At 35.8% G+C, this 14,046-nt stretch overlaps 2 protein-coding genes across 3 annotated transcripts in view; one reads left to right on the forward strand and one right to left on the reverse strand.

Moving 5' to 3' along the window:
* LOC117102814 (high affinity copper uptake protein 1-like) overlaps positions 1 to 5,684 on the reverse strand; it is an 18,889-nt gene extending 13,205 nt beyond the window's left edge. The window contains exon 1 of the mRNA XM_033243230.1: positions 5,352 to 5,684. The gene's annotated coding sequence lies outside the window, so the exon portion shown is untranslated. The remainder of the gene's footprint in view (positions 1 to 5,351) is intronic.
* Positions 5,685 to 9,745: 4,061 nt separating this feature from the next.
* LOC117102815 (ribonuclease 3-like) overlaps positions 9,746 to 14,046 on the forward strand; it is a 37,362-nt gene continuing 33,061 nt past the window's right edge. For both annotated transcript variants that reach the window (XM_033243231.1, XM_033243232.1), the window contains exons 1-3: positions 9,746 to 9,884; positions 12,202 to 13,127; positions 13,665 to 13,845. In XM_033243231.1, coding sequence (XP_033099122.1) covers positions 9,834 to 9,884; positions 12,202 to 13,127; positions 13,665 to 13,845 — 1,158 coding nt within the window. In that variant the 5' untranslated portion in view covers positions 9,746 to 9,833. The remainder of the gene's footprint in view (positions 9,885 to 12,201; positions 13,128 to 13,664; positions 13,846 to 14,046) is intronic.

Consider the following 14,046-nt stretch of genomic DNA (forward strand, 5'->3'; position numbering starts at 1 on the left):
GCTACTGTAATTTGCAAAATATGGTGATTTTAGCTGATTTTTAATTATTTGACCATGATTTTTTTGGGGGGAGTGACTGGGGGAAAATATTTTTTTTTGGGGGGTGTGCATCTCCCCCCATGTCCATGTATGGACATTCCCACTTACATTAAGCCTAACCAATTCGGCAGTGTCAGCACAATCAGCAGAAGATAGGCCTAGCCAAAATTTATACCTAATGTAGTTTACAAAGTTGTTTTTTTTTCAGTATACCCTTTGGTACCAAGGGGTATGTAAACCAAACATTTTATTGTGAAGTTCACTACCAAATTAGTATTTTTTAAAACTTAATAATATTCTGAAGAGGAAATGATAAAAAAAAAATTATGAACATACAAAAAAATTATTAACCATGGAGAAGGCAAAATGTCATAAAACTATGGCAGACCTCGGAATGTACACAATCTAGGAACTAAATCATTAAGAAAAGACAGCCTCAGCTGGTAGCAAGTAACAGAAAACCTCTGTTTACGCTATATTAATTACAGTTTGACTCAGAATATATTACTTTATGTTTCTATCTGCAAACTAGAAATCTGATATAACTGCTGAATAATTGATTAAAACGTAAGCTACATACAACAAATATGTCTGTGACAGGAGATGTGGACTAACTTTTTTGTTAGTGCTGGTTCTTGTAAAGGTAACATGCTCACTCAAAGTCAAACTGGAATACTTATACTATGACACATTGTTGCTCACATCACAAACTAACACAATGAAAGTAGATTATGGTAGTTCGTGGAAACTGTGTTAATATACAGGCTGTTGTTGTTGAGGAATTTTTTGTGTGGTAAAGAATACAAAAGTGCTTGACTACCATGCTTATTTTGAAGTACTTTTTTTTTTACGAACTACAATTTAAAATAATTTTTAATATTGAATATTCTTAACCACATAAAAAAGTCCTTAACAACAACAGCCCATATTTTATTGCACTATTTTGTTTTCACAATCTAACACAATCTATTTTTATTGTGTTAGTTTATGATGTGAGCTACTGTATGACTCAAATTCTACTCTTGGTTAACAATTTGAATAAAATATAAAATATAATATATTAAAACGTATTATATTTTACAGTACTGCAAACAGATATCTTGTTATTGCTACATGAATGACTGATTGATTGATTGATTGAAAGTTCTTCAACTAATGTGACAGAAAATATTTTTACGACAGGAAATGTGTACTACCGTAAATCCTCGAATACTGTAAGCACCGCTCAGGCTGTCCAATATTCACCGTTCTTAAATAAGCGCCGCAACAAACATGATTTTTTTCGCCGAGCTCTTGAATAAGTACCGTGACGCTTAGACCTATTCAAAAATTTTTCTATTTTGAATAAGCACTGGGGCACTTAATCGAGAGTGCAATTTAGGCCTACCCTGTGTGTAATGAAACACTTGGAGAAACAGGGTTTTAAATAAAATGTACAGTATACAGTGTAAATATGAATAAATGTATATCTTAATATTTAAAAACGTATATTTACAATATGTAGGGACTAGGCCTACCAAACTATGGGAACATGCGAGATACAATAGCGGTAGGTCTGGATACGGGCATGGAAAGCGCAATGCCAGTATATTTTAAGTAAGCTTCGCTCTCAAATATCAAGCGCAACACTGAAGGCTCCAAATATTTTAAAAGCGACCGCTTTTTCACGGATTTACGTTAATAACTTTTGAAACAGTTCTTACAGTATACAAGCTCACACCTGAATCCTTGAACTGACAAGTGAATTCTACTGTCTAGTCATAGTTTGTATCCGTTTGTGCCCTCTTTTATCTTTATTTATGTTAAAAATTCATAGACCTAATTCACGTAATGCTGACTTATTCTCTGTGCCCCTTAGCCAAGTCAATGCTACTAAAAATGGTTTTATTGACTCTCATATAACTATAATACCATTACATGTAACAATACCTCTATTGGCATTTTTAACATTATTCCATGTGTACTTCCAAAGTTGCTAATTCAGTATAGGCTTTCTTTAGTTAAGCTAGGCACTCTCTTTATTGTCGATTTGCTTCCTTTTTATGTTGTTTTTTACTATATTTTATATATTGTATGTTTAAGACATCCTGTAATTGGCGATTCCGCTGTTGGATGTAATTGAAATAAAATAAAATAAAATAAAAAAATGTGTTTGCAAACAAATCTCATAATCAATGCCAAATGATTGATTGATTGATTGATTGGAAATCCACTAACTAATGTGACGAACATTTTTGTACTTACAGTAGTAACTTTTGACACAGTTCTTTTGATATAAAAAGTAAACATGCTCACACTGGAACCTTTGTACAATGTATTATGACACTTTATTAGTGAATTCTATACATCCTATTAACCACAAAGCAGACAAATTATGGCTAGTGTATAGAAAATAGGAGCTAAAGGCTGGTTTCCTGTCGACATTAAAGTTAGAATGTCTTCAAATTCTATGTGAAGATTAAAAAAACCAAACATCGATCATAATTTCTCAAAATTTCAGCAAGTTATGATATGCCTCCCTTCATTAAATATATTACTGATGTCTAAAAGTATTCCAAAAATTAGCAAATGAAGCTTGGATATCTAGAGAAATAATTGTACTGTATATTCAACTGTATACCCAGCTAGGATTTTTTTTTTACACTTCATATTATTGTTCACTTAAAATACTCCAGCATTTGGACTTGGGATTACAAATGTATGGTACAGTATACCAGGCTAATACATGAAATATTCAGTAAGTTTCCTGGTAGAAAAACCACAGGTTTTTTTTTCCTTTGATCCTTTGCATGTGAGTCTCAAACACTACTCACAATTTCCTTTGGATTAACTTCAAGATCCTGTCTAAACACTACATAATCCAAAATTATAAACAGAATGATCTTTCATTCACGCTCATATCTTTTACCACTATTAAAAAGAACTGATTGTATTTTATACTGTCGACTTGCTGTATTCACTAAATTTGGAACTCTGGTACTCCCTATTTTGTCCCTTTTGACGAGACAATGTTTAATAATACTGCGTTCAAATATTTAATCTGGTAGGTTATGTTGGTTTACTGTATTCTTTGTTAGATCCGAGACAGCAAACACACACTTTTGCTCCCTTTAGTGTTCCAACCACTATTTCGAATACATTACAGTATAGGCCTGTTGTTGACCCCTTTGTTAACTGTCATTCTGTATACCTAATAGATCGACAACAACTGGGCATTATCCATGCCAAATTTTGAAAGGGTGCATAGTGGAGACAGCTTTAATTTTGTTGGCTACAGTTGGCAGGATCCAGTAATTTAGGGACTAAGAATCAATTTCATTATATTATTCACAAAAATTAAAATGAATGATCTGAAAACTGGTTGACATTGATTTTTTTAAACTTGGCCATCAATTCGTGAGGTACAGGCTCCCTCCTATCTTTCAATGTGAGAGGGAAGGATCAATAGTCCACTCATAATACTGTTTCGATACTCTATCTACTGTAGACCAAGAGTGAGCATAAAAATTGGTTAGAGGGCCAAAATACACAAATTATGGTGATGTTAATAGTCTATTATGAGTGGATACTTGGATAAACTGATTAATTGCCTATTCTCTTACCTAAGAGAACACTCCTCAAAAAATAATAACAACAACAATAATAATAATAACAGTTGACTCCTTGCACCAAGCGGGCGCCAAGCACAAGCGATGCTGCAACCTGGACAATGCGTCTTCTTCATTCGGTCAGAGGGCCAAAATCAATTTTACGATGAACACAGAAGTCTGCATGCAGAATCTTTCTTTTTCATTTTTGCTTCCAATATGCCTTTAAAAAGTTCCCATTTTGCAAGTTTCAGACAAAGATTTTTTTAACAAAGATCGGTGGCGGGCTGTAAAAACAAGAATTTTTTTCAAGGCACCGAAAGGATGGTAGGCATGTCAGGGTTTTTGAATAACTTCTTCAGGCCGCGACAAAACTCTTGTTGGGATGCGTATGTGGCCTGCTAGCAGTACTTTGCTACTAAATTCCTATTTCAGTTGAGAGTATCGAGTAGTTCAAAATTAAAACATTACTATTTTCCTGTTATCACATTGTTTGACCATGGTTTGACCTGTATTATATTCAAGTCTTGAATAACTCAATAATTATTTACAGTATTTCATCTTTTCACTTTACATCAATTTACAGTACTTTCTTTACTTTCAGTGCATGCTATTTATTCCTATGGCCTACTATTTATGTTTGATTCGGTTTTACATGCATGTTTATTATTATATTATTGTCTTAGTATTGTAATTTATTTTTTAATATCATTACATGTATTATTTTCTCTTTTTCTTTTGGTAGTGCTATTTTTTCTTTGGCTCACTTAAGTAAGTTCTTTTACAATAAAACTTCACAAAAAAAAAATTGTTTAGTAAATAATAAATATAATCTCTTTCTTTTTATCTCTTCTCTTTCTCTTTATTGCATACAAAAGAACAAAGAGAAAACAGGCACTGTAGTATGCAATAGGAGCCAAGAAAAATAGCCAAAGCTAATCGAGCTTGAGCCCCTTTCAAATCAAACATCTTATACAATACATATGATAAAATATAAATAAATAGGCCTATAAAAAAAAAATCGGACCCAGTTTGAAGTACAATACAGTAGGCATGATCGTCCTGGAAATGGGCCCGATAGTCTGGAAATGGCCTCGATCGTCAGACTGTATGTAGGCAAAATCATTCAGCCCATAACAGTCATTTATATTATTTTGATGTTTGATATACCGAAATAAATTAATAACAGAAATAAATAAGATCATTTTAATTTTGAATCTTAATCTGTTGTTAGAAGGCTATGGCCTAGGCCTATTAGGCCTCATAAAAAAATTATTAGTTTATCACCCCCTCCCTCATCATTCTTTGATAGGGTGATAAACTAATAATTTTTTTATGGGGCCTTAAATAAATTTAGAACACAAAATTGAATCAAAGTGAACCCAATATAGTTCACACTAGGTGGACCCGATCATCCACACTAGTTGGGCCCGATCCTCTGGAAATGAGGACCCAATCGTCTCGTGGGCCCGATCGTCTGCTACACGTACCGTATTGTTTATGAGAAATAGGTTAGGCTAGGCCTAACCTAGCCTAGGTAGGAGGCCTAGGACTACTAAGCCTAGGCAGACGATAAATGTACACAGCGAAATAAGCCTAGGTTAGGCCAAGCCCTATATTAGCCTTACGGCTGGTTATTAACCGTAATAAATGACTATAGGCCTTAAGCCTGTACACAGCAATATAATATTATTAGTAGTAGTATTGCAGCCCTTTTATACTTACCACCAGTCAATATGAAGAACTAGCCTACCACCAGAATGAAATGGATGAATTCTCAACGTTCAACGTGGTGGTGGGATTGTTGGATGGTGTAATCAGAAGATGCGGGTAGGCTAAAGTCAAAGAAGCTTTTTATTTATATTCTACCTCCTCGTATTAAAATACCTATGTTTAACTTTAAGTACTTAAGGCCTTACTACACGCCTTTTCTTATGGACTGGAGCCTTTAAAATATGGGATAAACAACCAGAAACTTTTTCCTCAAGAACCGCTCCTCACTGAAATCGTATCCAACTGTGTTTTCAATTTTAACCAAAGATACTAGAAATACAAGATAGAGTTTTCCACACAAAAAAAAGTGTTCCACCGAAATGCATGGTGGGAATACAAACAATGGGACGCCCCCTACAGCTCGATCTAAAAAAACTTCTGCCAAACTTTCGTTATCAAGTCGTCGCGTATTTTATTATCAATCCACTTTTTATTTACTAAATATAAAAACAAACTGGAATAGATACCCAGACAGTGACATCGGTGAATACATAACCTCCTTGGTGGCGGTAGAAATCGTTGCTATTATCCAAATAAAACACAAAACAATTAAAGCATAATCATGAATCAGTAAAGAATAAAACAACAATACAGCGCAGAATCGTATGGACGCACTCTTAGTGAAAAAGTTTTCCTCCATTAGTGGAAAAGGAAGGGCGCCTTTTGCGTCTGGATATACTTAGCAACAGAAGGGCGCCCTGTACGTTGGGCACGAAGTATAGAAAACTTGCATGGTTAAAAAGAAGAGCGCCGCCTACGTTGGGCACGGCTTCCGCCTCATTTTTACAACGCGAGTGCTCTATTATGTATTAAATTCTAGTATCTTTGATTTAACTTTAACTAGATATGAAAAACGCCCTCATGAATGATTATCAAGCGAGAGATCGAGAGAATGTGTGTGTGTGTGTTTTGTATACCATTTGAGGTCACCTCCAGAGCGAATTTAATATTTCCTTGTTGTTGGGCAGACAGTGGCGTATCTAGGGGTGCGAGGACGAAGGTGCACCCACAAAAAGCTCACGCCCTCCAAAAAAATCCCACTTTATTTAGTTAAAACTCACCTGACCATATCACCTGATTTTGCTAGCGAACCCACCTTGGCACAAATAAGCGATTCCTTTATTACACATTCGCGCCCACCCTCATCAATCACCCCAACATTTCTAGACTCTAGATACGTGTATTATTCGGTTAATAGTACTATCATACAAACCAAAACATCCGATTATTGACACATAAAAATATACAATAGCACTGGAATTTGCGTGCATGGAAAAACAAGGAAAATTTTAAAATATGTATAAAAAATGTAGACTATATTATTATTATTAATAATGTACCCAAATGTATAAATCAATGTTCGTAAAAAAACAAAAACTTCACTGAATATTGCACGCGCTGAACGTGCCCTCCGCTAGCCGACCAGGGACCTTCCTGAGTTCGCAGGTACACTTGCACAGGCGGCGTACAAGGAATCCTGCAGTTGGGCTTGCATTGAAGGCGGGGCATCACGATGCATCTATATATATTCGCATATAGGCCTATATATATATATGACGATCGCAATAGCGTGAAACTCCGAGTAGCAACATTCTGTTCCAGCGACCTCCAGTTCTATATATATATATATATATATATAAAGAAGGCGTGTCCACGTGTGTTTCGAAACATATGTAGAATATAATATAACGTAACAGTAAAGAAACTCGATATCAGTGGCGGAGCATGGAGGAATTAGTTTAGATGGGCGGAGCTAGTAAGAGAAATAGAGGCCCAGGAAGGTATTTCGCGGTCTGTATCATCCATGATTATGGCCGGAAATGGCACTCAAAGACTTAAAATTTTAATATAGTTTTCTTTTTGTCACTAATTGTTTTTTATTTTGACTAATTTAGGGAGGCCTCTTAGTCCGATGATAATATGATAATAAATTACCGAGTGATGGCATGATAATTACATAATTAATGTCGAAATGTTGAATCTCGACACGATGGCGTGCAAATTACTTAGTATTCTGTACGTTAACACATCAGGTAGGGTAAATAATCACTCCTATTATATATATTTCCTGTGCAAACTCACATCTTAATAGCATTTGTAGTGGTTTCCATCTGGCTAAATCTGGGTCGATTGCCACACGAACCATTCAACAAATTATATTATTGGCTAGTATTTGGGGACGTACTGAGTATTCGGTACGATAATACGACAGGGTGGGCAAATAATCACTCCTATGATATTTCCTTGTAGAGGTTTTCATCTGGCTAGATAACTGGAAGTCGTGGGTTCGATTCCCATCCGAAACAATTTTTTAAATATCTTATTTGAATATTTTTATAATCTATTTTTAACATGATTTTTAAAAATAAAACGGACTTAATATTCGAATATTTAATAAGAACATAAGATATATTTATTAATGACGATTAGGCCTATTTTGAATATTTAAGTTTTTCTTTACTTTTGACACCATGACATATTCGTATCATGTTATCAGGTAGTCTCGGATTCGACTGGCTGGTACTTGTGTGATACAAAGATTCATCGCATAATATTTATGGGTTAAGGGTCGCGGTGTTTCCTCACTCCGTTCAGTCGAGTTAGTGATACAATGGCTAGATAACCTGAAGGTCTTGGGTTCGATTCCCACACGAACCATTTTTTTAAAATTTTGTTATTGGCTAGTATATGTAAAAATCATGTTATGCCTGTTTCTAATTATTCAAGCCACGTTTTTAATTCAATTGCATTGTTTTGATTGTATTACTTTGCTTCTCCTTGTTGGAAGTTATTTTTGAATACAGTAAATGAAATAAAATATGGGGACGTTCCGTAACCTATATCACAAGCTTGATTTTTATTGTATAATGTGTATGTATGTATACAACATATTATTGTATCGCATTAATAGGTCCATGTTCGTATCGTCAGCAAGTATTAAGGGCTTATTGAAAGAACGATGTAAAACAATTTTTAAAAATTCCACTGGGTGGGCCTGGCCCCCGCCCCACTTCTGTGACTGTTACCAGCACCAGTGACAACAATTTTACGAACGCTGCAATGTCATTATTATTATTATTATTATTATTATTATTATTATTATTATTATTATTATTATTATTATTATTATTATTATTATTATTATTATTACTATAAAATATAGGCCTAGATATTTCTTTTTCCTTTTCAACCAACATTACAAGTTCTCTTTCTGAGTTGAGCAGCCAAATGTTGATTGACGTCTGGATACGCGCGTCCGTAAAGTTTCCTTGAAAGTACCCACCCTCGAGCACGAAGAAAAAATCGCCTGCCTTCGTGAATTCTTATTTATGCATATGGGGGATGGAGGCAGGCGCTCTTAATGGAACGACGCTCTAGTTGTCTTTATGCTAACCACGAAGATGTATAGTAAAAGTGTAACTGATTGGATTACAGTAAAGTAGCGTAATATAACCACATTTTAACTCCATCTAATTTAACGAAAACAAGATACTTAATTATGCCATTTTAAAAAATAAAGTTCTCTGAAGGTTAACTACAGAATTTACAGTACACTGTTAGTTAATGTGTTATAGGTTGTAAAAACTGTATTGAGTAAAAAAAAATCTTTCGAATAAACAAAAAATCCTTCTCTTGACATTTGGAAATAATCATTTGTAAAGCAAAATAATAGGCTATGTCAAGTGTTAGGCCTATATTGAACTGTGGATGGCAGATTCAAGGGGGAACCAAGTCAGCACGGGCCCCCAACCTCCTAATTAAATAAAAAATGCAGAAAACAGACAAAATTGTATTAAACTTTTAATCCGAAGTGCCCATTTCCGGCCACCTGTGGAGGTCACTGGCATAATCATATTTTTTTTACCTCAGCCCCAACACTTGTGGGGCTGAGGTGGGTGGACATTCTATTTGCGCAAAACCCTCCCTGATTCCCCTCTACAGTATTTCGACTTCCTGGACCCGCCACAGTTGGAGCAGGGAGTTTAATAACAACTCCCTGGTTGGAGTATAATTTCTGGGCTAGGCCCTACATAGAAAGTTAATTTTTATCCATCAATAATTATGAAGTCATATTACAGTAGCTTGATGCCTATAAAATAACTTATAAAATTCATCATACTTTGTAAAATATCCGTAGCCCTTGGCGGACCCCTGGCCCCCAACCTAGATGCTCGCTACGCTCGCATGCTGGACCTTATGAAATGCCCTTCCCCCCCCCCCACTTTAAAAAATGTTCCGCCGCCGCCGTTGCTCCTTCGTGTTTTGCACTGGGGTGGGGGCGATTTTGTCCATTTGGCGTTCCATACTCGTATCCGTTCGAGAGCTGCGAAAAAAAAAAAACGCCGCAGCGCCGCGGCGGTCCGTTCGAACTGGCGTGTAGGGTAGTTGAGTGGTTTCTGGTTGTCAACTGTTTTCTTATCTTTAATAAATTAAATGGATAACAGGAATTATCATAATCAGAACTTGAATAAATTTCACAATGAGGTATATTGAATTTATTTGTATTTACCAGGGATAAGTTCGTCAAAATAACGTCCACATATCCTAGCTAGGCCTAGCATAGGCAGGCCTCTTCGTTCGGTGTTTGTAGCTAGCAAAAGCTAGGCTAGGACTAGGAGTTTAGGCCCAGAGGTAAGGGTATGCCTAGACAGTACCAGAACCACTGCTAAGCTAGGCCTAATACAGTATACCTACCACCAGAATACCGGATGCGTGTGAGAAGTAAAGGGCGTGGTTGGGAGCTGAAATGCACTAGGTAGACCTAGGCTAGGCTACCTACTATAGGCTATAGTAATACTAGGGCTAGGCTATACTATACTGTAGTCATACATAGGACTACATAGGCTGGCCCCAAGCTAGGCCTAGCATACCCCTTAGATATGAATTACCTTTATTTTTATCGCCGTGGCTAGAGATACGTTATCGTATTTCTACTTTGTTTTGCTAAAGGTACGGTAAATGGCATTACGTCACCATCACCCAATGAAATGCCGGAATGTGCGTGACATCATTTTTTGAAGACTGGTATTGCATATCACCCGCAATGAGCGGTGGAAGGAGAACGATCAATTAGAACATCAAAACTACAATATTGTTTGACTTTACTGTCATCCTTAAATAGGCGTATGGTTCCGCTTTATAGTAAAAGTAGGCCTGTATGAATTCTCTTGTTTACAGTATATTCATTTTTTTATTGCAAGTGTTGTCATATAAATAGATTACCAAAGACTAGCAGTAGTGTATACATGTGCCTTGGCCTAAGTCCTGAGGATGATGCCTTGCTTGATAAGGCTATATAATGACATGACTTTATTATTGAGTGGTATGCCTATTTTTCTATGACAGTATTAAGGTCTGCATCAAAATTATTGGAAAAATTAGACTCTATTGTAATAGTCACAAAAGGGAAACTTATTCTCTCGATCTAGGCCTAGATTCTGTACCATAACAGTGACGAAGTATAGCCCTACGAAAAGTTTTGTGCATTCAAATTGTATGAATATTTTGGTGGAATTGTAAAGCGTGGTATTATTTCGAACTTCTTGGACTAAAACTTGGGATGTAGGGATTATGAAGTTCAGACGGTATGATGACGATTCCGAATTACAGACTGTAGATGTGTATAAGAGACAGATGCAATGCCAGTCTTGAAAAATGACGTCACGCACATTCTGGCACTTCATTGGGTGATGGTGACGTAATGCCATTTACCGTACCTTTAGCAAATTGAAGTAGAAATACGGTACCGTATCTCTAGCCACAGCGTATTTTTATATGTTTATATTTTCTATTTATTATGTTGTATAAAGCATGTATTGGTATTCTATTTACATTGATATAATCATTGTCATGTCAACATGTTTGGATTATATTGTCCGTACGATTGTTGATACGGCAGGGTGTTCTAAATTGTTACATTACTCAGGTCAAACTGGAATCTTGCTCTAATGCCAGTAGGCGGTAATGTACTTTAGAGCTGTGTTCACGTAAAAATGACTATGATAATTGATTTAAGTTTAGTAGAATAAGGTAACATATTAAATACATATGAAACAGTAACCATTAAGGTTTTCTATAGTGAGTTCAACTAACTACGTGAAATTACATTTTTATCGTTAATTTGTTATGTTAAATGTTTATATGCCATAGAATAGTTACTATTTGTAAGTAAACTTTAGGAAGTATTTGAGAGTACAGCTAATAAATATCGGCCTACCTACTCAGTATAAGGCATTTGGTAATTAGACTAAACATCTAAAATTAAAGGTTGCCAAGGCCATTTGCTCTCATTCATTGTTTATAGTGAACTGCTTAGATAATCTTTGCTATGTTCCTTTATTAGTATTACAGTATATTGCTACTGTATTATACTGTAGTTATTATCGTTTTATTATATTGTTGTTAATATTAACATTATCTATCATTATTGATAGTATTATTTCTTTTATTATTCATATTATTAAGATCATTTGTTTGTATTGCATTTCAGTTTAAACCGTAGGCGTAGGAGTAGCGCATCGTACGTAAGGTGACAACGTAACATATCATAACGTAACGTAACGCAACACATGATATCATGACATTGTGACATCATATGACACAGTAGATGTACACCGTGCAAGAATAAAGCATGTACCATTTATGTTAATTTTACATTGTCTACGCGTTTGATTCATTTCTACCTCTACCAGAACCGAAAATAGTAACGCACAGGGTGCAAGGTTACAGTCTATTGCTGTCTGTAGGCATAATTCTTCATTAAAAAAAATCGCATTAAATTAAAATTTTTTTGTTGTTTCAGACTCAAAGACAAGCTGTGAGGGACAACACACATCATCAACAATATTCTTTCCATCAGTCGAATAAACTTTCCCATTCGCGATTTAGACAAAATATTCCATCAAACGAAGGTCATGAGAGTGATCAAATTCAGGCCTTTCCACCGATATATCCGACACAGCAAAATTGGCAGGAGCATCATACATCAAGGTTATCAAAGAGTTGGCCTGATTCAGGTGACAGGAGGACAGAATGGCAACAGAGAGATCAATACACGGCAGAAACAGATACTAGCCATAGGTTTAATAGGAATGACTCCACTTGGTCTCAAAGTTACTCACAACCAAGCCAAGCTTACAATAAGCAACAGGTACAACCCCAGAGGTTTGGCAATGATCCCGGAATGAGCAGCAGCCATCAGGAGAAAATGTTTCCCCATCGAAGTGAGTACAGTGATTGTAATAGATCAAGATTTCAGGATAGTGGAATAACAAATGAGTCTGTTCCAGGGAATATCAGAAGGACTGACTCCACTAGAGAAGGACGACGTTCCGAGAAAACTGCAGCTTATGAAGACCTGCAAATGAATAAATTCAACCAACAGAAACCAAATTATCAACAGCAGTTCAGTAGTAACAGAAGACGTGAGGGATCCTCCTCATCACGGTCCTCATTTGACAGGCAGTCGCCTTACAGACGTCGGTCAAGAAGTAGGTCACCACGGCATAGGTCACACCATCCGTCTGCATCTGGATCACAGCGATCTGGCAGATCCAAGCTGCCATCTGGTTCACGAAGTTGCAAAAGTCCATTACAAAAAGAACATCGTGGGTCGAGGGATGAAAATCGTAGATCACGAAGAGACAAGCTATCACCAATACCAGGAGAGATAAGAGAAAGTACACCAATGAATACTGAGGGGTTACAAGATGAAGTATCACCTACAAGGTAATGTCATAAATGTATTAGCTACACATAGGATACAGTATATTATATAATTTTCTGATACGGTATATAATAGACCATGCTAAAAATGATTTTAATTAAATAACTTAAAAATAAATATGATATTGTATAAATTATAGAGTTGGATAGAATTTTGTTTTTAAAATTTAAAAAAAAATGTATAAACTAGATAGTAAAAATATAAACACAATACAAATCTACAGGTATACATGGCATATTGATAACAACATTTAAATTGGCCTAAACTGACATCTTTTAACATTTGTATTGTAAATAGTACTGGGAGAAAAAGAATTTCTGTAACAGCAGCATGTGGTACATTTAAGCAGTCATCAATCACCCCATGTACATTGGCTGTTAACCACTACGCTAATGGTTATGGTTTTAGATTACTCAATTTGATACCTTAGCCATGGGTTTTAGCCCCCTTTTGCCCGCAAAAAGTTAACCACTGGGCTAAAATACATGGTTAAAAGGTATTGAAATTAATTAAATGTTTGAAAATTGTTTAAATTGCAGATCTTTATCAAGAAAAGATAGGTGGGACAACCTTGAAAAGGAAGCTGCATTTTTTAACTCGTCTCAAGGCAGCAAGGAAAAGATAAAAGATGATGATGGAGAAGAGAAGCAGTCCACTCCCCCATGGATACAGTGCTCCCCAAAAGAAAACTTCTACACCAGTGAGGCTAGCAAACAGAAGGTAGTCAATATAGAGTACTAATTTCCACTTGACGCTTGCTTTGTTAATGAGCAGCTGCATACCAAGTTGCTGTTATTGGTGAATGCTTAACTGCCCCCAGTCATAGCTTTTTCCTCTGATGTACTGTATCAGAATTTCTGATTTTTAAATCTTGATAAAAATATGAAAACAGGCATTATTTTATGTATGTTTTTAATTGTC

This window comes from Anneissia japonica, unplaced genomic scaffold, assembly GCF_011630105.1.
Source record: "Anneissia japonica isolate Jap-2015-1 unplaced genomic scaffold, ASM1163010v1 scaffold32248_len650992_cov182, whole genome shotgun sequence".
Taxonomy (NCBI): Eukaryota; Metazoa; Echinodermata; class Crinoidea; order Comatulida; family Comatulidae; genus Anneissia; species Anneissia japonica.